General features: G+C 32.6%; 5 protein-coding genes across 14 annotated transcripts; 3 read left to right on the plus strand and 2 right to left on the minus strand.

Moving 5' to 3' along the window:
* Positions 1-598: 598 nt before the first annotated feature.
* On the plus strand, positions 599-4,214 carry LOC127063497 (all trans-polyprenyl-diphosphate synthase PDSS2). The gene is made up of 6 exons (XM_050993371.1): positions 599-1,084; positions 1,152-1,280; positions 1,360-1,561; positions 1,621-1,887; positions 2,003-2,158; positions 2,264-4,214. Exons 1-6 carry the CDS (start codon positions 750-752, stop codon positions 2,417-2,419), a joined length of 1,245 nt encoding a protein of 414 aa, XP_050849328.1. The 5' UTR covers positions 599-749; the 3' UTR covers positions 2,420-4,214.
* LOC127063494 (uncharacterized) lies at positions 3,217-15,121 on the minus strand. Of its 5 annotated transcripts, none has more exons than XM_050993359.1 (9): positions 14,316-15,120; positions 11,258-11,290; positions 11,058-11,123; positions 9,825-10,081; positions 9,482-9,743; positions 8,916-9,315; positions 8,249-8,464; positions 5,105-6,526; positions 3,217-5,029 (listed from the first exon to the last, which is right to left on the minus strand). In XM_050993359.1, exons 1-9 carry the CDS (start codon positions 14,427-14,429, stop codon positions 4,716-4,718), a joined length of 3,084 nt encoding a protein of 1,027 aa, XP_050849316.1. In that variant the 5' UTR covers positions 14,430-15,120; the 3' UTR covers positions 3,217-4,715. The 5 variants fall into 5 exon arrangements, with proteins under 5 accessions (XP_050849316.1, XP_050849315.1, XP_050849317.1 ...); XM_050993361.1 differs by having other exon boundaries at positions 4,823-5,033; positions 14,316-15,121; XM_050993362.1 differs by lacking the exon at positions 3,217-5,029 and adding an exon at positions 7,436-7,542 and having other exon boundaries at positions 5,242-6,526; positions 14,316-15,121.
* Positions 15,122-15,160: 39 nt separating this feature from the next.
* Positions 15,161-19,731, plus strand: LOC127063496 (nuclear pore complex protein Nup50). Of its 5 annotated transcripts, none has more exons than XM_050993368.1 (6): positions 15,161-15,577; positions 15,879-16,016; positions 16,448-16,648; positions 16,733-17,655; positions 17,753-17,902; positions 18,043-19,731. In XM_050993368.1, exons 3-6 carry the CDS (start codon positions 16,493-16,495, stop codon positions 18,341-18,343), a joined length of 1,530 nt encoding a protein of 509 aa, XP_050849325.1. In that variant the 5' UTR covers positions 15,161-15,577; positions 15,879-16,016; positions 16,448-16,492; the 3' UTR covers positions 18,344-19,731. The 5 variants fall into 5 exon arrangements, with proteins under 5 accessions (XP_050849325.1, XP_050849326.1, XP_050849327.1 ...); XM_050993369.1 differs by having other exon boundaries at positions 15,879-15,948; XM_050993370.1 differs by having other exon boundaries at positions 15,879-15,948; positions 16,478-16,648.
* On the minus strand, positions 19,720-23,404 carry LOC127063495 (protein lin-9 homolog). Of its 2 annotated transcripts, none has more exons than XM_050993363.1 (7): positions 23,292-23,404; positions 22,087-22,426; positions 21,716-22,018; positions 21,213-21,630; positions 20,763-21,112; positions 20,444-20,690; positions 19,720-20,367 (listed from the first exon to the last, which is right to left on the minus strand). In XM_050993363.1, exons 1-7 carry the CDS (start codon positions 23,308-23,310, stop codon positions 20,176-20,178), a joined length of 1,869 nt encoding a protein of 622 aa, XP_050849320.1. In that variant the 5' UTR covers positions 23,311-23,404; the 3' UTR covers positions 19,720-20,175. The 2 variants fall into 2 exon arrangements, with proteins under 2 accessions (XP_050849320.1, XP_050849321.1); XM_050993364.1 differs by lacking the exon at positions 23,292-23,404 and adding an exon at positions 22,739-22,885.
* A 1,115-nt stretch (positions 23,405-24,519) lies between these two features.
* Positions 24,520-26,796, plus strand: LOC127063009 (uncharacterized). The gene is made up of 9 exons (XM_050992140.1): positions 24,520-24,851; positions 24,996-25,231; positions 25,326-25,429; positions 25,525-25,683; positions 25,854-25,921; positions 25,989-26,174; positions 26,238-26,371; positions 26,447-26,551; positions 26,617-26,796. Exons 1-9 carry the CDS (start codon positions 24,670-24,672, stop codon positions 26,793-26,795), a joined length of 1,353 nt encoding a protein of 450 aa, XP_050848097.1. The 5' UTR covers positions 24,520-24,669; the 3' UTR covers position 26,796.
* The last annotated feature ends 13 nt before the right edge of the window (positions 26,797-26,809 follow it).

A 26,809-nucleotide genomic window follows, 5' to 3' on the forward strand; every position in this document is an offset into this window, starting at 1 on the left:
GACTTTGGTCATCAAAATCGAACAAGAATTACGCCTATACCTAAATTATCATAAAACCAGAGATAATGAAAAGACTTAATAGAAGAATATGTTAATTATTTAGTGGATTTAACACCTTATGAAAAAGAAATTACATAATATTGTAATGTCGACGTTTTTATTAAAATATCTTTTTTATCTGAATATTTTTAAATAATAATAGAAATACCTATCTATGGTATGTCATTTATCGCATAGTGATGATATTTTTTGAATTTCTATTACTTTACTTAAGTAAAGTAATTTGAATTTTTGTATTTATCTTATTTAAGCTTTAATCGCTTTCACGTATGAAAAAAAGCAGAATCTATGCCATAAAACGTTGCAGTGATATCAAAATTATACAAATCGTGTTTAAGTTTATTAATTTATTAGTTTTTAACTTTTTTTTCAATTATTTGTGTAAAAAGTGAACAATTCTACGCTTCGTTTTTAATTTCAACAATGATTTTTGAATGTTTGTTATATATATAGAAATCTAATCGTTAAAAAGTGTCATTGATATCACGACATTAGCGTCATCTGCCAACGAATAAGATGCAACTTTTGTTTTATACTAATTTAGTCTCCATAGTTGCCTCATAGAAATCAAGGGTAATATGTGAAAGTTGATTCACATCAAGCATGTTTTTACACACATACCTGTTGCTTACGTGACAAGCGCGAAGCAGAAGAGAAAGTTCATTCTTAATTAGCTAGTATAAGCGAAGATGTCCAAGTATAAGTTCGTTTTAAATCTGCTCAGAAATGATTATCCTATTAAAGATTTATATCACAATAAATACAGTGTGTTCATGGTACAGAGGAATATCCATTCTTCTAGAGAAAGAAATATTTGTGTACATAAATCCTGCATGTTTGCTGCAAAACCGATAATAAGTCAAAAACCAGATTGGAATAAAGCTGTTTCTGAAGCTGAGAAAATTGTGGGATATCCAACATCTTTTTTAAGTTTACGATGGTTACTCAGTGATGAAATTGCCAATGTGGCTTTACACTTAAGAAAATTAGTTGGATCTAATCATCCATTGTTAAAAACAGCCAAGTGAGTATTCCAAATGTATGATATACTGCTTTTAAAAAATATGAATGTCCTTCTTCTTTGTATATAGAAGTTTGATATATAATGGCCGTAATAATATGCAAGCTTGGGGTTTAATTGTATTATTAATATCTAAAGCTGCTGGTCATTTAAATGTAGATGATATGGAAGAAGATAAAGCTGCTGGTGTTTTACATAGGTACAGTACTTTACTTATTTATATATATATAATAAAACAATATTTTAATATACAAATGTCATTTTGTAATCGATTGTAGTCAACGGGCGTTAGCAGAAGTTACCGAAATGATACGTACAAGTCATCTTATACATAAAGGTCTTGTAAATATAACTCCTGGTATATATCCAGAAACAACTGAATTACATGACATGACATTTGGTAATAAAATTGCTTTATTAAGTGGTGATTACTTGCTGAGTAACAGTTGTACTGAATTGGCAAATCTTAGAAATCAAGATGTAAGTATAAATAATATTCTACTTTTATTAATTCTATAAAAACCTGTATTCTATTTTAGCTTGTTGAATTGATGTCAACTGTTGTAAAAGATTTGACTGAAGCAGAATTCATTGGACGACGAGATAACCAGAACAATCCATTACCATGTATACCTCCACCAAATCGTAAAGGCTATGCTGTAAAAGAATGGACATTAAGAAATGTATTAAGTGCTGGTACTTTACTTGGAAAATCTTGTAAAGGTACCTTAAAATTAGCTGGTCATAATGATGATATACAAGAACAGGGCTATGAATTTGGAAAACATTTAGCATTAGCTTGGCAAGTAAGTTTTTAAATTGAAACTATACTGTATAGTGTATACTTAGTTATACAATTAAATATAAAGAATTTAGAATACTACTTAATCACGAATAATTATATTAATTAATTGTTTTTAGGCATATTTGGATCTAGGGCTTTTTATTAATAAAGAGTCAGCTATGTCTTTCAATTTATGTTCTGCACCCATTATGTTTCATATAGAACATGACCCATCTATTTTAACAGAAATAGATAAAGGTTTAGAATCTGTAGATAACGTGGATTATGCAAAAGTGAGTATCATTATTAATTATTAATCTTATAATTATGACCTTGTATTATAAAAACATTGTTTATTTTATTAATTCATTAATCCAAGAGAATGCTGTTATATTTAGGTATACAATATCGTAAGTCAAGGGCCTGGCATCGAACTTACAAAACAGTTACAGAAAAAACACTCACAAAAAGCGACAGAAGTTCTTAGCATATTTCAAGAAAGTGATGCTAGAACAGCATTATATAATATCATAGCAGCAATGGGAGATTTTTAAATTAAAGTTCAAAGTTAATGAACTGATGTGTGTAATTTTGTCAAAGATTGCCCAATGTCAGTTCATACACCGTCCACTTTTCAGTTTTTAAATTAATATTTGAAGCTGAACAATATACTTACATGTATTGGACTATTTGTATATACAATACATAAATCATGGGTACATTATATTTATATATATATTTGTGAATGATATATAAAATTTATATGTATATTTTTAAAAGAATCGAATAATTCTATTCATATCCCTCTTAAATCTGTATAATGCGAATTGCAAATATGTTAATATTTTTTCTTTAGACGAACATATTAACTTTTTCCTGTCAATGTCCGGGGTATTTGGGATAAGTCACTCTTTTATCGTTACATCGTATACAAGAATATTTCCATCAAGAGTGTTGTGCGGCTGTTGTTTAGGAAATAAATTCAATGTAGCTTATATTATTGTACTACATACACATCTTTATTTATATCCCATATGCTGTGTATATGTGATATAAACAAAAATGCGGGAGAGAGAGAGAGAGAGAGAGAGAGAGAAAGAACATCAAATCGTAAATCTGTAGAATTTACGTTTTCCCACGTAGTCATTGATCGAACATATGTCACTCATTATACAAACGAAAATAATTCCGATTAACGCAACACCAATGTTTATAACTATCACTACGGGAAAAAGTTAAACTATAGAAATTTATAATGATAAATCGTTTAAAAATGACACAAAGTATCCAGGAATGCTACACGAGGATTATAAATATGTTGTGTAAATGAATATCTGGGTATTATATTAGATTCTGTCGAGTTTAAATCGATTTATTCATAAAAATACGAATTTCATTTTGAATCTCGTCATCTACATCACATAACAATTTTTTGCGTAATTGTATACAATAGATAGTCGTATCGTGTGCAATCAACTCAATCAACAAGAAAATAAAACAAAAAGAAAAACACTGGCATAGATTCAAAGAGTCTACCGAATATGTAATTACTCTTATAAAACCATCTTTGCAATCATTATTATTTAACTGAAACAATATGCACATTTAAAAACGATCGACAGTACAAAAATACAACTCATATTAACAGATCAACATACCCTGTTAACATGCTACAACGAATGCATTTATTTCACAATTTCAAGACAAATCTTTTATGATTAATATAATAATAGAACCATCGTAACGGAAATTATCAAAAAGCATTCGTATTAATAATAATATAAATGAAAAGACAGTCGATACGTATTTAACCATAACTAACTAGGCATAAGAATATATTTTTGCTACTACACTTCTTACTCATTCGTTCATATTCACATTCTTAATATCTACTTTTGCAGCAATAGTAGCAAGTTTTGATTATATCCATAAACCCGCAAAAATGAGCGCAATATGTCGTGCGTTTCTCTTGGGTTCATATGCGGTAACTATTAATAAAAAATACCTTATTCGAAGAACTAATAAGGCAGTATGGTAATATGGCTAGATTTGCCTTAAATTAGGCTTCTCTCATTTCCGTTCTTGTTAATATTCCACACTAAATATAACAGCGTATATTTCATTCACTGCACGATATGCGAATTCTTTATATTTTTCGTAGATCTCATGGGAACTACGCGTGAAATCGTGATTAGGAACGTACCGCACAAAATAACAAGAGAAAATTCATCGCATTAGACCGATCGTAGTGTATCGAAATCAGTAATAATAAGGAATAATTTGTTGATGTCATCGAAAAATATACACCTGTAACAACAAACAGTGATAAGCACCTTCGACACGTAGAATTCACGTGAACTTTCATCAATAAAAAAAAAATCCTAAAACACCATTCTAGCAAATATCAATATTCTTGATAAATAATTAAAAAAAGGAAGATACGAATGCAATATATATAATGTAAAAAAAAAAAGAAAGAAACAACAAAGAAGATACACAATTTTCTTTTCTACTTCTATTTCTTCTCTTTTTTTAATTTCAATTTTCTTTACTTTCTTCATAACTATCACCATTGATTTGTCAACGATATTATATCTAAAAAAAATACAGCAAAATCAATAAAAAAAAATACTGCTACTATCAAACTCATTTACGCTGATTTTAGGACGAGACTAAAAAATGAATACAATCCTCAACGTAGTATACTTTGTGTTGCAAGAGTTTGATTCGTTAAAGAATGAAAGTAACTAATAACAGACAATGAAAAAAAAAGAAAAAGAAAACAAACGGCAGCTACGAATACGATTAACGCGCGCTAACAGAATCAGGATTGTTTACTCTAATTAATTTCTAACAGGTGGCGGTCTTACTACAATCGGCCTCCAGCATAGCAGACTCAAATTGTTCCAAAACGCGCATATTTTCTAGAGAAACGGAGCTAATGCCTAGATTTTCATCGAGTTCTTTCATAGAGGATCGTTCTTCCTCAATGATCGGTGGTTTATGTGGAACGTCACTGTCAGGAGTGCTGGACGACGATCGGCCACCATGTAAGTCTTGTCTCTCGACGTCAGCCTTATCATCAGGAACTGATACCTCGTCATCGGATTTAATTTGACTCACTTGTGCGATCTGGGACTGCGAAGACGACGTCTCGGGCAGGTCTTTCTTCGAAGACGAAATCTGATCATTTACTTCCAATATTGCTTCTATAGATGAAATATTCCCATCAACATTACCTTTTGTTGTCGTCCTCGAACATGGTTCTGCATCCACAAGTTCAACATATTCAGGAGTCTTAGTTCGGGAATCGTCTTCGCCATTTGGTCCCACTCGTTCAACTCGTTCGTTAAAATTTCGTGTGGTTTCTTCATCGAGAAATTCGTTATCGGAACTTCGATGAGAATCCTCTTCGTCTTCATCCCGTTGAGTTCGATCGATCTCCTCGATCTTGATGTTCGTGCTCTTGCACGCTAGCTTTGCTCTAGGTGGCGCTGATATATGCGCTTCTTCCAATTTCACGTGTTCGAAGAACTTTGCGATGGTCCCGCGCTGGTGTTCGTTTGGGTGTTCGATTGATTCGAAACGATCAGTTTTGCGATACGATTGTTGGTACAGGTCTGTGCGGTCTTTGTCGTTTGTATTACAGGTGGTTCGTGAGAGGACGAGGGTGGTATCGTCGGCGACGACACTGGAGGAGTCGTAGCCTGAGAAGAGAGAGTGGAGTAAGCCACTTGATCGTGTTCGATTCTTTGATCGACCACCGAGAAACGTCTCTTTTGTGTTGGCACTGTTTGACATTGAGAATTGTTCGGTTGAGATTGCGCTACCGTCGTAAGCGGGTAGGATAAACTCTGCGTCTCTTGTTGTTGATCGTAGATGATCGATACCGAGCTTGATTCTAGACTGTCTAGTTCTGGGCTTCTTGCCATTGTAGGTTGATCGTTCCACAGGACGGTCGCTGGTAGTAATGGAGAATTCTTCGGAATCGACGATACGGTTGAGGGCTGGTATTGTCCGATTGGTTGTCTTCTTATTACGACCTCGGCCGATCGACTCGGAGAAATGCTTCTCAAGATAGACGGATGATTGGGCGAGGGTGACCTCAGAGTGAACGCGTGATTCGTACCGGGATGTGGTTGGCAGTTGGGAGTCGAAGAAGGTTGAAAGACTCTGCCCTTCTGATTGAGTTCCGATGGCAAGCTGAGTGGACCTTCCGATTGGATCTGAGATTTTTTTAACGATGAGGTATGACTGATGCTTTTCTGGTTGAACGTTACTGATTGGTAATTGATAGGCATATGGCAACTGGGGCTCTGACTGCACGTAACTGATGTTTGACTGTGGCAAATGGTTGAGGACGATCGAAGAATAGGATCGGCCACTACTGTTACCGTTGCCATTATTGTTCTCTGATTGCTCGACGTCAGTTCTTGTTGCGATTGCACTAATTGTCGAGTACTCGTGGTTGGGGGCGGTGACGTTACCCGGGGAGATTGGGATGAGGAAGGTCGAGGATGGAAGCTGTCCGATTCCGAGCGCGGAGGCGAGCACGTGCCTTTTCGTAGTTGCATCAGCTTTATAAAGTCCACAAGACGCTTTATGGATTTCTGTGTCTTCTCCTGCTTTCCTAATAGCTCCTGACGCGTACGATGCTGTAGCTGAAGGATAAAGAAAGAAGAAATTATTATTAGAAGATTGCAAATCAATACTATTCTTTTCGTATGTTCGTTTGTTTGCTTATAAGATATAATAGAAAAATAAGAAATCCTACTTTCTATAAAACTTTTTATACAAATGACACGCATGCTTTTGGTGCATAGCTCGAGTAATGATCAAAACAAGATTTATACTCACTTCGTGACGGAAACATAATAATTGTTTGAACAATAATTGTCGAGTGTTCACGTGTCTACAAACTCACTATTAATTCGCGAAATTTGTACGATAATACCATTTACATAAATTTCCATACCAATGCAATGCTCTCTATTTGTTGCTTACACGCGTATTAACGATTTACATAAAGTTTTTTCTTAACTCATTCAAATGAACATGTATCTAAGTAAGCGAACAACTGTCATTCTCTATGAAAGCTAATGGATTTGATAAAATCATGAAAATAATCTGGCGAAGACTGCAAAATAAACTACGAGACGGTAACAACTCGAATTCTATACACGTCGAATGAATCAACAAGAGTAAACTATCTGATCGACTAATAAAAGCTTATTAAGACCCATCTTCTTTAAAGTTGAATAGATAAAAAAAAATGTCCATGGATATATAAAATTCACGTATATTAACATGCTATAACATAAATATGTAAGTGTCCAACTGTACGAAATAAAATAAAACTGTACAATGCGAACGAAAGGAAAACTTAAGAAAAACAAATATGAATACGTAGCGGACTTTTCGTTATTAACGAGGAAACAAAAATAATAAAAGAGCCAACAATGAGATAAACGTCTGAAAGGTTCGAACGAACTTAAGGGCATTCCAAACGAAAGTATAAGTCGATTAAATTGTTTTTTTTTTTTTTGTTCTACGCAGGCCACTAAACGAACCTCAAGTGACTGGCCAAGTAGTTGCGAGCGTTTTTCCAACTCGTAAACCTGCAATCTTAGATCCGAGTTTCGCTCGCGCAGCTCATATCTTTCTCTCTCTTTCTCCTCTGCAAGATATTTCGCGTTCAATATACTTGTTTTGGGTGCCCTATTGACGACGATCGACCAAAAAGTTCTTCTTAATTGCAAATTCTGCTTGCCGTATTCAAGGAGCCGATCCTCAACTCACGCTGACGCTTCTTGCGACAGGCTGCCATCTCGCGCTTATTCATTCTCTGCGTGCACTTATGTTCATTAGAGTCTGCGGCAACGCTGCGATACCTCGTCGAACGTTAAATCTAAAAGTGGTGGAGCCATGTTACACAAATTCTCGCACCGCTTTCGAGCGACGTATAACGCATCTCTCGCTAAGAACAAATGCTTATATATCACTCTAACTTTCGAACTCCTGTATTTTTTTTGTTTCTTATTATTTTTTTTTTTTTCTCTAAGTTTTGTGTTTCATTTCTTCCGAGTTTCATTTTGAAGAATATACACGGCGCTTATACGTTCGCGTATAACTAGTTCGAAAATCATTGCATCGTAAAATTATCGAAATAGTCGAAAGCTATTGATGCTTCCACTTTTTTTGTTTTCATTTTTTTTTCTTTTTCTCTGTTTTGAGGAGGAGGGGAGACGTTAATGTCGCGAAGCGAGAAAAGCGTATCGCGAACGTTCGCAGAAGCTAGTCTGCAGAAAACAAGAACTTTTTTGTCAATCACACGCACGACATTAGAGAGGAAGAAATCATCAATGGCATCGAGGACGATTTACCGAGCTCTTCCTCCTTATTGCAGGATTCTCTTCCATTTACTTCTTCCTCTTCGTCTTCCTCTTCAGCTTCCTGGACCTCTGCGTCCTCCTCCTCCTCCTCTTCCTCGTCATCCTCGACGAACGCACATTTGGGACAAATTCTTGGGGGTGCCGGTGAGACGGAATGACAGGATACATGGTAGTTGGCCGAACAATTTTCGCATACCGTCAGAGTACCTGCATGTAATCGCCCTTAATTAAGTAATTAAAGTTACAAACAATGTATACGGTAACATAGCCGAGGTAAATCAAATCAAACATGGATCGAGAGATATTTAAAGTTTCGTAAGTGAAGTGGACACGACAGAATATACAGGATGATATATTTAAAAGAGAACACTGTAAAACAATGACAATTAAGAGAGAATCTCTTTCTTCGTATCATTTTTCGATCGTAACTTTTTATTGAAAAATATCCTTATAGATGTATAAGCAAGAAAAACCTCTGGATGTCTCTGCTTATATACCTCACCCTGTATCATCGATTGTTTGCTTCAAAAGCCTACGATGTCTCGACGGCAACGAAAAGTTAATAGTTCTAGTCAATAAAAGAAGCAAATCCACCACTCTCTGTCTTTCATTTATGATATGTATGTACAGCTTTTGTTATATAACATGTGACACTGACCTGGATTCCTACACCTTATACAAACAATCGAATCGTTTTCGATCCTCTCTATCGTTAAACTCGAAGGTAATCCTGGTATATGGACAGTTCTACTACCAGTTGATTGTATCGTTTTCGTACCAACGATCGGTAATGGCATGGAATTTGAACCATTTTCAACTTTGCCCTTTCCGGTATAGACTTTGTTTTCCGATGCGTTCCTAAGAATGTTCGGTCTCGTCATCGACTTTTGCAGGGGAATGAGAGATTTTCCTATCGTCGTTCTCGAGGGTGGCGAAGTAGATTTTGGTAAGGCTGTCTTACTAACAGGAGGTGGCGATGGTCCATTCATGCGAGCTGTCGTTTGTCTTGTCTGAGGTGCACTTCCACCGGATTGCAAATACGTGCATCTCTTCCTTTTCTATGAACAATATAAGAATACAATAACGATTTCGTGACGCAAAACGTGACGGATTGTAAACCTATCTTGAATCAACCTAACGTTAGATACGCTTTTCTTTAAAACGAGCCGTCTCACGAAGGACTAACGAAATTTACTAAATGTGACATGGAAGAAAATAATGTACCATAGGTGCCTCAAAACAGGAGTACACAAATTGAGGATTAGCTGTGCTACGTCGTTTCCTTTCTACCCTCTTGTTTTGTAATTCGGAATATCTCGCATTGGTGATCAGGCTCAAATTCGATAGGAACGTGATCTTTTCGTTGAATTCGTTCTTGCAATCCTTTTTATCAAGCTCCTCTTGCGTCTCGTTTGAATTTTCATCCATAGAGACCTCTATGACATCGTCCTCGCCGGATATCGTCTCCACCGAGCTCGATCGATCTCTACGAAAATACCAAGTACATGCATATATTCATAAATTCTGAAAAAGGTCAGAAATGAAAGCATCATCAATTCTTACTCACTTGGAAGGCGAATTTTCTTGCGAGGGCGACGGTACGTCGCTGTTGCGTACCGTGTCCTCGTAATCATCCTTCGATATCTTAACGTCAAGATTGTTGGCGTTTCCCACCACTTTGTTACTTTTCTTATCATTATTATTCGTGATATGACGATTATTATTATCCAAACCAAGCAACGACGCTAGGGAAACTTTCGGCCCGTTTGCATTTTGCGCTTTGAATGCCTCGACCTCTTTGCGCAACCGCTGTAGGACTTGTTTCTGCAAACGGAAAAAGTAGATACTGTTATAAAATGGAAATAATTCTTTATTAAAGCGATCATTGCGCTGTAATAAAATCTTCGAATCTACTTAATAAAAGAAAAAAGTTCTTTACTCGAAACTAACCTAAACGATAATCTGGATAGATTAAATTTCAAAGAAACGCGAAGAAGACCGAAGAAAAATAGAACGTAACAAAATGAGAAACGTGATGTTTGATTTCTAGAAAAGTCTTCCTATTTCTCCAACGTATTACGTCGATGGAGGAGAAACGAAAATAGTGAGAGAGAAGAAAATACATGCGCTTTAGTCGGATGAAAAAAGGAAAATGGATGAAAAGAAAAGGGGAAAAGAAAAAGGGTAAAATGATATTGCGCGAGATATTTTATCGATTGGGAGGCTCTTTCTCTTTTCTCATCCTCCGACTTGGTCTCTCCCGTATTCTCGCTCGTTCTCCCCTACTTATAGTTACTTGCTCTCTACCGTCGTCGCTTCAGCCCCCCTCCATCCCCATTCCCATCCCCGTTGCTAGTACTCGTTTCGTCCGTGCTTCATCGTCGTAGAAAGAAAGAGAGGATCGTAAAAAAAGATGTCATGAGATAAAACACAAAGGTGCCTAGCAAACGAATCATGTTACATATCTTTTGAAAAATAAAATTAACTTTGTTCTTTAGCAGGCATATTCCCTTCGAACTTGTACCATGAGACAACGAATCGAACGGTTGGACATTTCGATAATTGAAAGTAAACGATATCTTTTCGAATGATCTTTCTAGACTTGCGACATGAAACAAGGTTAACTTTTCTAACGTGTAAATGGAGTCAAGGGCGAGTAATACTTTGTATATCCCTTTCATTTGTTGTTTTTTCGACTGCGTTCAATCGCATGATGATTTTCTTGTTCCGAGTGATAAGCGATAACATTGATCACCGAGGAAAGCAAAGAAATGAATTTGTTGGAATCTGTTCAACTTACCTGACATCTATCCAAAGAGACGATGTGTAAATGGATGTCCTGTATCCGTCCGAGAATGATAGTGTTCTGCAAAAAGAATATCTTATATTCGCGTCGCTTTAATTTGTTATGACAAGTACAACGACGTATTCGTTCCTTTTATTCGTATCGAACGAATGTTCGTCAAAATGAAGATATTTAGATACAAAAAGGTTACTTACGTGTGGATCATCTTTCAATTTGCCCACGCATATCTAGAATTTATAAAAAGAAAAGTCATATCAACGATAGTTAAATAAAACAGTTAAATAAAAAATTAAATAGATTATGTCAAGAATTTCTATTTGCTTTTACTAGACCGTGAAATTGAATTATTTTTACATATTTCGTATTCGTTTAACAAAGAGATCCTTCAATTTTTGCAACTTCACAATATCTTTATCTAAAGGACTCATAATTTCTTCGTTCTTCACAATCATTCGCCATTTTTTTCCAACTTTTACGACGCACGCAGTAGAAAGAGTACACGTACATTTAACGGCACCGTCTCCTTTCTTTCTCACCCTCATCGCGTTTCACTCTCGAGTTACTAGTGGTAGTAAACGACGTACAAGAAAAAGTCCGAAAGGCTATGACAATACTTCTCGTTTCTTCATCCGCTTTTAGACGCATCTAACCTATTTTTCTCAACACCGAGTACGATTTAGCGTAATACTTCATAGTTCACTACGATAGACGTAGATAGGAGACGTAACTGTACGTACACTATAATTAGCGTTACCATTAGAGAGGCGATATAGTTTATTTATATTCGTAATACTGATTATCTAAACGTTCTATAGTACACTTCATGTGTTTACAAACATCAGTATGCCTCTTAGTAACACACACATAAATCCTTCTTTATGTATGAAACTAGTCGTATACGATATGTTAATACGATATTTCTCGATTATGGAATATTACGCAAGTGCATAAATATTCTCGACGATTTTCATTGCGGAACATCGATTACGGGTAACGATTGATTCGTATTTATATAACAATAGCCAATCATTAATCGAAATTGTTAGAAATCGGACACGAGACTATGATTGGCTAATGAAAAATGAAGCGCCAATTACAAATTGTCAAAATACGCGATAGTTTCGTGAGATTTCCGGCGGATTAAATTCTTCCATTTCTTGAAAATGCTCAATAACCTTCTCTCTTTAAACAACGGCATAGTATCGATGCCGGCGGTATCGAATAAACGAGAATATTCGTTGCGACTACTACCGAGTCTCGCTCCAGAGAGGAACATAAAGAAACGTTTCGTTTTACGTAAAATTCTTTAATTCGCGAAAAGAGAGGAAAGACGTTCTAATGCATTTTGCATTCGAAGAATATAGATAAACTACGTTTTAAACGTGAAAATAAATTAACTTAATTTCTGAATTGAATATTATATAATTTCATAATCGTTCGAATCACATATATCGTTTATTAAATCGTAGATAGAAATCAGGTCTGGAACTTTTAAAGAAGAATACAGGCCATTAATATTTATCTATTATTTATTAATAGAAATAGTCCATTAATATTCGTATACCGCTCGTCAAGATCGATCGGTACATTAAAAAGATGTCCAGAAAAAATGGACAACTGCGCATCGAATTCAACAACTTTCCTCTCTTCTTTAGACAGTAAGAGTATTAAAAGTTTTAATTATTGCATAAAGATAATCACGCAAGCGATTCTATTCGTTAGAAGCACGAAACAACTGAAAGACAGCCGATTGTCTTCTCGAGTATATAGGGACGAGTTCTGCTCGTCTCGACGCGCTATATATATGTATATATATAAACGTATATGACAGCGGACAAGAATACGCGTTTCGATTAGTCCTCTTATTCTATTTTACATTCCTGCAAATTCTAACAGTCGCATATATGCATAGACATTCGATCGTTCGCGAGGCCATTTTAATTCGTTGCTTAAGACATTGACTTGTATTCGAATGTTTCGCTATACGACTGTTCACGCAAATAAGAATCGAAAGAACGAAATTGAAGCGCGACACACTCGAAGAGAAAGAGAAAGGAGAAAGAGAAAGAGGAAGAGGAAGAGAAAAAGAAAGAGACAGAAACTTCTTCAAAGTCGCACGTCGCATCAGAGTCGACTCGTCGTTCCTTGCGAACAACGAAGGTTAAGGTCTCCGACAACGTTCGTCGTTGCCGGCGAAAAAGCAAGGACGAACGTCGTATATGATATTACATTCCTTCTTATTGAACGATATATCGAACGAGTTTTCTCGTACGAAACTCGATCCAATGATATACGCTTATGCCGCTGCTTCGTCTATTACGACGAGCGAACGAATGCGGAACTTTCGATCGAAGAATCTCTTAAACGACGTGATATGCGAGAGGAGAGCAACAGCGTTTCTTGTAACCCCCGCTTGACGGCACGCACGCTCGCTCGTTTGCGCGCGCGCTCCGAGAATCCTAAAATCTTCATTCGAAATTTCGAAGACAACCGAACGCCGCGATCGAGTTCTTTCTCCATTTTCTCGTCTCCGACTTCCAAATATGTTTATGTAAAAACATAACGACGCGAGCTACGACGAAATTTTTATCTATATGCGAAATCCGGTATGGGCATGGATATCTTGCGCGTCTCTATGAAAGAAAGGAAGGGGAAAAGAGGTGGAGCGAAGAGAAAGAGGAAGGGTAAAGACGCGCGAACAGAAAGGAAGTGCGAGCGAGGAGGAAACGGTCTGAGAGAGAGTGAGAGAGGGAGGGAGGGAGGGAGAGAGAGGGAGAAAGAGAACGAGAGAGAGAGAGAGAGAGCTAAGCGAAGAGTGCATCGGTGTGTGAGTGAGCGCGAAACAAAAAGAAGCATTGCTATACTAGTGTTGCTATACTATGCTTTTAGTAGATTCATGCATTTCCCCGCTCGCTTCTTTACAGAGGCGCAAAGATTTAAAATCGACGAAAGTAAATTGTTCGATTGTACTTTGTTTTGAAGTTCTCTTTCTATCGCGTGCACGTCTCGAATCATCGAAAAGGCGATCAGCGTGAACGATTGCCAGATAGAAGAACGATCGTTACGTACTTACATACTTATAAAGACGAATGGAAAAAGAAATGGAAAGCGAACCGGTAAAGAGGGAAAGGGACATAGAAATAGGAACAGAGAGAAAGAGAAAAAGGAAAAGTTTTGATCCCGTCGTCTTCAGCTTTTTTACCCGCGTCTACGATAACCGATTGACACAGATTAGTATCGGCATTTTCTCACCTGATGATCGCGTATGGCATTCTTCAGCTTGTTTTGCACGGTGAGTATTTCTTCCTGTAGCGTCTTAGATATCTCCATACTCGTTGGTGGTGCAGGTATGCGCGTTTTTCGCATCCAAAAGTATATACGGGATAACCGTAGTAACGTGAGCGAGAGAAGGGGAGGATGGGGAGCCTCCTCCTCCCCCCTCCCAGCCGCCAAATCGACGAGAGCCGCGACGTACGAACGAACACCAGCAGCGTGCACTGCTACTACCACCACTATACTATCATCACCGTCACCACTACCAGCAGCAGCAGCTCTACCACTACCACCGTCGACGGCACACTATACTACAGTACCACACCACTAGACCGCGAGAAGACAGGAGCGAGGCGCGGACGAGCGGATCTCTTGATCGTTCACACGCGAGAATATCTTTGAAAAAAATTACTTTTTACTTAAGTTTTACCGATTGACACTTTTCCGACCACACGAATAAACGAAATGGAAATTCAGATCGTAACGAAACAATACAAGTGTTCCTCTTTTCTCTCTCTCTCTTTTTTACACGCGCACACGTACCTTCCTTAGTCGCGTTGTTGCCCTTCCGCGACGAGAGCGCAATGTAAGTCGGTGGGACACGAACACGGGCACGAGACAGGATACGGACACCGACACCGAGAACCGACTCCTTCGCCCGTCAGCGAACGTCTGTGCTGCCACCAATCTCGACGTAGCGCGCGCGCAAAGACGTACCGAGCGATTCGAGCGCCCCGTACCTCCTCCCTTCCTTCCTCCGACTTCTACGTATTTTCTTCAAGAAATTAAACAAAAGAAAGAACAAAACAAACCACCGGTACATCACCAGTACATCACACGTAGATCGTTATCACTCAACTAATTTTCGCGCCAACTTAACTATCTTTCTCCATTTTTCCATGGTTTCGAGAAACGAAAACTGTCTCGATTTTCCCGGTTCTTCGATGGACGAATCGAAGATGACTTTATTACCTCTTCTAAGATGTTTTTATCGATTTATGAGAATTTTTAAAGCTCTATCGATTATTGTCGTTGAATCTGCGTACTTAATTGGGAATAACACTTCGTCTATCGATGAAGCATTTTAATTATTTACTTTTCTTAGGAGTAGCAAATTCGATCTTTTTCTACTGTGTTGTGTTTACAAAATGAATATGAATATGAATAAGCATGTTACGTTATCATCCTCGATTGTGATATTAAGAGCATATATCCTTCTAATTCTAAATTTGACTTTATATGTAACGTTTTATCGAGAAAGATATATTTGTTATAAGATTATTAAACCGTTTAACTTTTCATCGTGTTTTCTTATTTTTTCAATGTAGTTCTTACAATTGATATTTTCACTATTTTCCGTAGTAAATACTTGGTTGTGATTCATTATTTGTATTCTTTCAACACTTTTGATTTGTTTGAGTTTAACTCTAGCCTAAAAATATCATATATATATCTCTATTTTACACAAAATAGCATTTTTAGTAGACCATTCCTTCTATCCTGGCCAAACCTGACGATTCATACCGTATCTTATGATTGTAGATCCCGGACAAATTTGCTCACAGACACAAAGTATCAGTGTGTAGTGAATTAATATAAACGCTGGAATGCTGTAAATATTTTAACTTTATAGTTATCCTGTAAATTCTTATTGATTGTTATATTTCATTTTTTATAATAGTAAGTCTTACTTCAATATTAATAATGTATGGTGTTTCTTTTAAAAAATCAATATTTCGAACATTGTGAGGTTATTTGATCGGTATTATAAACTTTACTTAAAAAGTATTTGTAAATAAAATAAATTAAATAGATCGTTTTATTCATTATCATTTCCATTTTTTGTTTATCGTTTTTCCAGATGTGTAAAAATTAATTCATACTTTTTGTTTCCTTCATTCTAGTTTATAACCTCTTGAATTTGACGATATTGTTGACAATATCACTTGGTAAAAACATAATGTATTATTTAAAAATAAATTATAAACGTTTATTTTTCGCAATTTAAATTTAAGTATAATAATATAATGTCAGAAATATATATATATATATATATATATATATATGTATGTATGTATATGTGTATATATATATATTTAAAAAATTTATAGGATATAACGTATACAATCTTTAATATTCAGTTACAAACATTATAAATGGCTACTAAACGTACGGCAACTACAGATTTAAATCATGATAATTGGAATGAAGAAAACGAACCTGAAGATGCAGGAACATTTACAAAGGCATCTGACGAAATTCTTCAGAAAAGAGTAATTAAAGCTGCTAGGCGTAGATTAGCTCCAAAAGATGTAAGAAATTTTGTGTAATATTTTTTATTTGTCATACTTAAATAATGATCTTTTTTAATTGCAAGCAAATTTGATATATTTCAGGAAACAAGCAAAAATGCATTTGGTGGATTTACAGGTTTCAATACCCCAACTACTAGTTCATCTCCATTTAATTTCTTAGCATCTACAAGTACTACTTTTCAATCATCATCCTCGTCAATATCAAACACGAATAGTGGAATTACCAAAAGTTCAGAAAATGGAACTAGTAAGACAGAAAATGTCCAACAAGTCAAACCATCATTAACTGAAATATCTGAAAATGAACAAGAAAATGACAAAGTTTCTAAAAAATCTCCAGAATACTTTGCGCAATTAAAAGGATTAAATGAAAGTGTTGCACAGTGGATTAAAACACATGTAGATGCAAATCCATTTTGTATTTTAACACCTATATTTAAGGATTATGCAAATTATTTAAATGAAATAGAATTAAAATATGGGAATGAATCTAAGAAACCAAAACATGATGAACAAACTTCATCTGGAAAGGATAATACCAAGGAAAATAATAGCAAAGATAGTAGTAATAAAAGTGAAAGTGATAGTACTCATGAAGTTACAAATGTAAAAGCTTATTCTGGAGTATCAGATTGGAAACCAGAAAAATCAATCTTTGGAAATGTCAGTGTTAATGCTAAATCAATATTTGGTAATATAGAACAAAAATCAGATACTCCAAAATCTATTTTCAATAACATAGAGCAACTTACCAACATACAGAAACCAATTTTTGGTAATGTTGAGACAAAGACATCTAATAAAAATATATTTGACAAACCAAATTCAGAAAGAAACCCACTATTGACTAAGCCAACTTCAGGTTCAGAAATTAAAGATGATAATGAATCAAAATCTGATAAAATAAGTAGTGGTCTTACATTTACATCCTCTAATACTACTACATTTAGTTTTGGTCAAAGTTCTACAGCTACTAGCCCATCTGCTGGTTTTAGTTTTGGAAAGTAATTATCTGCTATTCTTTCATAAAAATTTTACTTCTTCTTTTATTGAAGTATTTGATATTGATCTAAAAAAAAAAAAAAAACCATTACATTTTAGTACAAAACCATTCTCATTTGGAGCTCAAGTCGTAAAATCACAAGATAATGAAGACAAATCTGAAAATCAATCTAAAGATGATGATGCTGAGGAACCTCCAAAACCAGACTTTAAACCAGTTACAGAAGAAGGAGCAATCTATGAACAAAGGTAAATTATGTTATTCTACTAGATAATTAGAATATTTCTATGAATATACAATTAATGAATAAAATTGTATAAAATTAAAATAGTATAATAAATTAATAAAATATGTACAATCGACGACTATTTTGTTATTATATTTTCAGATGTAAGGTGTTTATTAAAAAAGACGGCGTTTTTAGTGATAGGGGTATAGGGACATTGTTTTTGAAACCAACGCCAAACGGAAAGACGCAGTTAATAGTACGAGCAGAAAATTCATTGGGAAATTTATTGTTGAATACTTTATTAACTGAAAGTATTCCTACACAACGTATGAATAAAAATACCATAATGTTGGTTTGTCTGCCAGATTCACAACCTCCACCTACACCAGTTTTGTTAAGAGTGAAAACTAGTGAAGATGCAGATGTTTTACTAGAAACTTTAAATAAACATAAAAAATAAATTGAAAATAAAATATCTAGGTACTGTATTTGACTAGCATAATGAGAATACTATATAAGCATAATGAGATAACTATAAGAAAAGAAAGCATAATGAGATAACTATAAGAGTACACAGTATGTTGCAACAAATTTAATATCATAGGTAAAAATTTTTAAGTTAGAACATAAATGTGTTAATTGTTGCATCATCTTATACTCTTACTATATTATGCTACTACCATTTTTGAAGTAAAGATGCCATTATCAACTACTCGTATGATTATGTATAAAAGCTTTAAAGCAAAATTAATGTGTGTGCAACGTTCGTGATTAGATAAATATTATATTGTATATTTGAAACTTACCCTGTTAACACAGGTAATATTTGTAATATATTTGACATTTCGTATGACTAACAGTTTTTTTGTTTTGTCCAGAAAAAATAATGAAAAGATATTTAGAAATTGTAATGGCATTTGCAGTTAACTTTTTAATTTATAAAAGAGTAATAACAAAATTGCATTATTAAAAAATGGTATATATCATTAAAAAAAATAAGTGTTTCTAAAAATATTATATTCTTTTTCATTTATCAATCATTCATTAGTTTCAATTTCTTAAACTTTCAAAACGTTTAGATATTCTTATTTTCCTGATTAAATAATTTAAATTATAATTTCTTTTAATAAATTTTGTATTTTCAAATATATAACATAAGTATGCTTATTAAAATTACAAAAATTTGTTCATTATCAAACAAATACTACATAAATGTATCAATATAATTTTTTCTTATATTGATAATGATGTTATAGTGCATGTCTGTAATAAATAGCACACTATGGAATTGTCTGATGTATGACATTAAAAATATAAGTTTTATATATTATACGGTCATGTCTAGTAAATATTGAATATAAACCATGAAAAGAATAAATGCTATTTTTTTCTTAGAATAATGTATATTTATTATCTCCACTTTTTGTTCATAATAACAAAGATATACCATTTATACAAATTCTCTCTGTTGAGTATATATATGAAAATGAAAATAAAAATAAAATTCCATTCATAAAATTAATGTATTGCATAAATGAAAAAAAATATTTAATTTATCATTAGTGACCTATACTTACCTAACATTTAATTACTACAATTGTTAGTATAGCATTTTTGTACTAATGCTAAATTGTAAGACAAATCGTAACAGATATACAAACAGTATTATTAAACTTTTTAGATTAAACATTTTTACAAGAATTTGTAAAATATCAATGAAGATTTTCAATGAATACAACGAAATTAATTTTCGAAATCCCTAGTTATCATTCACATTGTATAAAAATAAAGATGTAGGCTACATATTGAAGTTCATAAAAGAATACTCTCAAAATATATTATTTTAAATTATTATATTTTACATTATTATTTTTATTTGCTGCTATTGTAAAATATATTGTAAAAACGAATTTACTACGTATATTAAAAATTAATTCTAATTTCAATTCTGCAGTTTAAACAATAGTTATCTGCTTATATTTACTCTCAAATATTTGTTGTATTATAAAATGAAATCTACAATAAATGATGAATACATTATTTGTGAATTTATATATACAGAAAATATATCATTATGCTTAATTTTATACATATACATATACATATACATATACATATATATATATATATCTTATATTTTATAAAGAATCTTAATGAGCAAAAGTACTATATTTTATATTGAACAGTGTTAAAATAAATGTTTTTTATGAACTATAGAGCACATAACGTGCATATCACTTGTTCCATCTGGGATTGTGCATTCAATGAATAAACTATATGATTTCATATATGTTAAGCTCTTTGAGCCATAAAAGGTGTTAAAGCACCTACTTGTCCTAATCCTAATTGAATATGCTGCATATGAATTTCAACGCAATTTTGAAAAACTTGTTGATTTTGTGGACTAAGCTTTGATCTTATTTGTTCTATAGTACCTTGAAGCACTTTTAATTCATAAGCATTTCTATCAGAATCAGATAAACTCTGAAAAAGAACATAATTATGTAGAATAAAAATGAAATCTTTAATTTTAATGTAAAAGTAATTATAATGTTATTACCTTCACTTGTAGCATAAGAGCTGTTAAGTCTGTTACTAATTGATTCATTTTTCCAGGTTCTTTATCATGAATCATATTATTCCTAGCGACCATATCTGATGCTTCCTGTTTACATTTTTCCCGAAGATGAGATGGTGCTAACATCGCTGCAACACTAGGTTCAGGAGCTATTTCTTGACAAAGTTCTTGTATATCATTTAAATAATCTTGTAAAGCTGTATTCATTTTTTCCAATTCGACTATAATTCTGAAAAGTTATTATTTTGATAAGACAATAGCAAATATTTTTGTAATCAATGAATTTATGTATTTTGCATACCCTGCATATTTTCTTTCAAAGTCTTGTGGAAAGGGTTCTCCAAACGATCGTCGTTTTTCCGCTTCACTATTCATTTCTTTTAATTTTTTAATTTTCAATTTTTTAGCTGCTAATATTTTATTTACTTTTACCATGAACTCAAGCAACTTTACCGGATAGCCATTCATACTACCACCAATATGAGATTTCTTTGGTACTGATGCTGATGCATTAGAGATTAATGGATCATTGTTTAAACGTGGAGATAATAATTTTACTGTATACGGTGGTGAAGGTACATATTGTACATGTCTTGGTCTAAATTTTTGAGCAAATGAAGAAACACTTATGGTTTCTGGTGGTTCATTTGACTACAAAATATATTTATTAATGTTGTATTATTATATCAAAACATGTTTCTGTAATATGATTTTATTCTATGATATTTTTATAAAATATATAAAAACTTACCAATACTTCATAATCAGGGACACTGTGAGTTCCAAGACCAGCTCTCTCAAATGTAATTCTATAAGTATTATTACTTGTATCCACTGCATCTATACTACCAGTAAACAATCCATCTTGTGGTTTTCGTAACCTTGCAGTAACCTTTGTACCTATAACTAATTGCAATGGTATTTCTGGCGGTAAATCTTTGAAACTGTTTATATCTGCAGTCTTTCTTTGTTGCAACATTCTTATTTTTTGACGTTTTCTTTCTAGCTCTCTTCTTTCTTCTTCAAAGAACGATTGTGAACATCTACGTGGTTTGCCCATCATTCTTCTAATTTTGCACCATTCAACACGAGTTAATTTACGCGTTTTTAATTGTGGAAATGATTCTTTTAAACATATCATGAAATCATTATCTCCTTCAAATAAAGTTCTGTAAAAAAAAAAAAAAAAAATATTATAGATATTACAAATAAGATACTACACAGCATTGTAATAACAAGCGCAGTAACACTTACTTATCAATATTACTATAAAACCATTCATAACAAACCCATTTATGTGCTTTGGGCAATTTTAATAAATTTCTTAGTCTCATTCCAATTTTTTGTCCTATCTTTCTATCAGGTGAAGGTGGTTGCATAGATTTATCAGGTTCTTTTTCTTGTTTTACCGTTGGCATTATATTAGGAATATGTGAAATATTGCTATTAGTTTTCTTTGGTTCATTAATTATTCTATTTTGTTTTTTTGCTGGTGATGGACGAGCTATTTTTTTAGGAGATTGCTTAACATCTGTACTAGAAGGATCCTTCTTGATTCTATAAGGTATTAAAGATATGAAATACTATATTTAAAATAATCTTAAATCTTTTTTATAATAACATACCTATGATGTGGATGATTAACTAAAATATCATCATAAAATAATTTATTTTTTTTCCTAATTCTAGCCGGCATTCCTCTACGATTTAAAACTTGGACTGGTTGAGTAGGTGGATTTGGTTTAGGTGGAGGTTGAGTACCTACTCGTTGAAGACCTAAAGCCGCAGGTCCAAGCTCAGGTATTGGCTCAGATTCTTCTGTATCCATATGCAAATCCATTGAATGATTTGAAATTTGCTGATCATCCAGATCCATTGTATCATCATCTACTACCTCGGTTTTAATTTCATCAACTGTAGGATACCCTCCATTTTTAATAGATAATAATGTTTCAGCCGACTCATCTAAACAAATAGATTTTATTGACTTATCTCTTATATTATTAAACTTTTATTTTAATTTATTTGAGCTACAGCCAAAATTATTAGTGTAATTTACTTTTTTATTAAATTTCTTTGTTTATTTTTACTTATAAAATAATGCTACATTTAAGGAAGAAATTGATCACAAATTTGATAGCATAATACATAAAATAATTAAAAAAAAAGATGTTAAGAAATTAAAAATATTAAGAAATTAAAAATGTTAAGAAACAATTTAAATTTTATATTATTTTATGTTTCTATGTTTCAAGATTATTAAAATACTACATATACCTTTGATTATAAGAATATATTAATATTATGTATTATACAAGAAGAAAGTATACAAAAACTGTAAGGACACACGTTAATTGTTAAGACACATTCAATGTCTTACGTAAATTCTTCCGCCTTAACGGATCTAAATCATTATATCTTAACTTCAAAATACTAACATAACCAAACTTGCAATGAATTTTGTAATGATTATTCTCACTTGTTGCATCATTCAAATTTCTAGTTTTATGAAAATAATTGTAAGTTTTTCTAAAAAAAAGCGTAACAATATAAAGTAATAGAAAAAATTCTAAAGGTTAAATCTAATATTGCTTTATGAATATCTTGTTGTCCCGCTTCAATTATGCATTGGTCATTTTTGAAATTTTAAACCAGGTCGTCTCAACCGTAACTGAAACGTTGGGTAATAGTTTATTTGCAATCAACCTAATATCTTATCCTATTATTACAAGGAACCAGATAATTTGGTGTTCTAGATATCGTTTTTTTAATAAGTAGAAACACCTTTTACGCTTTGAATTCGATCAAAAGTTATTTGAGTTATACTCACTTTCAATCGTGTCCGCCATGTTGATATCACTAATGCATCATGGGATTGTATTTAAGTCATAAAGTCTACGTTGTAACTAGCGCATACGAATCGGCTATAGAGTTATAATATCAAGAAAGTATATCTAGGTAAAATTATATGCTTATGCACAAATAATATCTGTATAAAACATTTATTTTGGAATACATGAAAGATATAAATAAATACTTTGCATCTGTAATAACAAGTACTTTTTAATCATATATACAGATGGTGGCGCGCAGATTTTACGACATCGTAATATTATTCGCTTTTACGTTTCCGTTTTGATTATTACATTATATTTTTAATGTATTTGGGTTAAATTGAGTTAAATAGTTTTCCAAAGCAAAATTCATATATATATGTATGTAGAAAGTAGAAATTAAGTTGATCACATATAGATACATATATATTCACCTACGAATATATTCATACAAATAAAGTTATAAAACTTTTGTAACTTGCTAGATTGCATTCTTACAATGTTCTTGGAAATGTCATACATGCATTTTATTTATTCAATGCACTATCAAAGTAATTTTTATACAGTTGATAGCGCAATTATGATAAGTAGTTTAGCATTTTAGGTTATTTCATAATATAAAAATGTTCAGAAAATAAATAATTCTATTTCGTTTATTTATGTCTATGCCATAAAATAATATAATTTTAATCGATATGATTAAGAATTATTCCATATTTAAATGTAAAATACAATTTATATGGAACTTTATTTTGTTATCTTTATTATCTATATATTATCTTTATAATATTGTAGTGTATTGAGAACATCAAGGTTTAGTAATTAAAAGATAGATTTTTAATAAAAATACTTATCATACACACTATATATATTAATAGTGTAATCTTTTTAACGTTGAATTGAAAATGGAGGTTAATTTATTTTTTTTTCTTGACCGCACTGAATTACATTTTATATTATTTTATGAGAATCGATATTGTTATCGATAATTATATAATTATTAATCATTACATATGTTGTCACACTGATTATTCACAGATTCTCTAGTTAATATCTTTGTATTTTTGTTAAATTTTCAACAGTGGCGCCATTTTTCTGCAACTACTACTTCAAATTTATTGGTCGAGCGTAGAAGAAAGCACCAATCATCTCTCAGCATCGGACTTCGTACATAGAATAAATACGATGTGTATATATCTTATTACTCATTCGATATTTAGTGCCTTGATCGTGTACATAACTCGCGAAAGAGAAGTAGATGTCTCTTCGTAATTTATATTTATCAACAAACATTTTTCTTAGATTTATGAAGTAAATAATTTAGATGTTACATATCGCGTAGTAGAAAATATTCTTATGAAATGATTTAATATTATGATATTTTGCATATCATTTATTATCTTTATATATGCGAATAACATTTTCTCGATTAAAACAGGCGATGATAACATATATTGCCGTGAGAAGAATAGATTGATTACTTCCGAAGATAGTGACGAATACTTGCTTGCAAGTGCTGAAATTAATACGATGGTAAAGTTACTGTGCCGATACTGGTAAGAGATATTAAATATTTATATTGCCAAAATTAATAGTTATTGATGAAAATGTATTGGTAATATTAGTATGAAAATGTGGTATGAAAATATGAATATTAGTATGAAAAATTTTAAATAATCATGTAGCTGGGTATGTTGTAGTAATGATAATGAAGAAAAACAACCTAAAATATGGTATTATCAAGATCGGTTGCAAACTTTACCAGAGAAAGAAGTACCGTTAGGAATGGACAATAATGTGTCATATAATAGAATTTATGTAACGTTAGATCTTTCATTAATTATAAAAGATATTGAAAAGACAGATGCTGGAATTTATCGATGTCATGGTCAAGAAGGGCAAGAGGAAGAATACAAATTTAATTATAGAATAGAACGTAATATCATTTATACACATGATTCTATTCCATTTTTAAATCAAAAGGTTTTAAAATTTTTAATTAAGTAATAACATATAAAATGTCATTTTAGCAATGTTAAAAGATCAAAGAGATACATTTATAGAAACAGGAAACATTACTAAATGGGAAGAGTATCGTGTGATAAACTTATTATCTGTGACTACACGCTTTGCTGTATGAATTTTAAATACAATGTAAAATGAAATAACAATATATAAAATATATTTGATAATACTAATAGTACCTATGTATATGATACTTTGCTTTAGATATCTAGAATGCTTGATCTTGTTTATTTACGACAAGAAGGCGTCATTCTAGAAGTAATTTCTGAATGGGGACCTTGGGGTCCATGTGAAAAATGTATACATAATAAAGGAGTAAAAACTCGTAGAGGGTATTGTAGAGTGAAGCGTCAATTTGATAAAGTAAACTATATATATAGTATTAGACATGATTGATAAACTATATATATATATATATATATATATATATATATATATATATATATATGCAAAATATCATTTGTTAAAATTTTATCATATCAGACAATTTTGAAAATATAATAGGCAGTAATTATTTGCTATTAACTTTACAGACCGTAATATTGGATCATACTTCTTTACTCATAAAATTTTTTAATAAAACCCCTATGTTACCTTGCAAGTAAGAATATGACGCAAATAGAATCATATAATACAAATAGAAAATATAAAAATGATGCATTTTACAGATCTATACTTCTTCAAGAAGAATTTCCTCTTATCAGCAGTGCTGTAAGATATTTGCCTGAATTTGATTTGGAAGAGGCATGTAAGAATTGTACGAAAGTAAAGAAAAAGAAAAAGGGGAAAAAATTTAAATATAGAAAACAGTACGTGTTCTTAGAGGGCGCTCATTCTGCTATTTCGTGTCCGGAGTACGTTATGTATTTGTTTCATATAATTGGACAACAATAAGTTGTTTTGGTTTATAAATATAGATCAGACTTGCAATCGCAAATAGTTTGGAAAAAGGACTCGATTGTTTTAAAGCAAGGCGTAAGTCGATCGTTTCGTAAAACAGATACTGAAGCTCGAGTGATGGTTGATACATTTTCAACTCTTTACATAATTGGTATTGTTTCGTTTCTGAAAATAATAAATTCAGTTTATTAATAATTAAACATGCAATGATATTTATATCTAATAGATATTACGAAAGACGAGGAAGGTAATTATACATGTTACGTCGATAACGTCAATATGATGCAAATGAAGATCATTGTTGTCTCTAAATCGAAATTTTTTACATTAGGTGAGATAAAGATATTCATTCTCATAAATTTCATTTGTTTATTTATTTCTTTTGCGGCGTTACAGCATTTATGCGTCACATGGGTTATCTTGGATTCATATTATTATTATCTTCGTTTTGTTATTGTTCCGGTCTGATCATGGCATGTAGACGAAGAGATACCTTCAAAGTAGTGCTTCCTGAGAAGAAAAACGATGTGGAAGAAGAAAGTATTCCTACAATATGCGTGGGAAATGAAAAATAAAACAGTAAATGTAT

The sequence above is a fragment of the Vespula vulgaris genome, chromosome 4 (assembly GCF_905475345.1).
Source record: "Vespula vulgaris chromosome 4, iyVesVulg1.1, whole genome shotgun sequence".
In the NCBI taxonomy this organism is placed as follows: domain Eukaryota; kingdom Metazoa; phylum Arthropoda; class Insecta; order Hymenoptera; family Vespidae; genus Vespula; species Vespula vulgaris.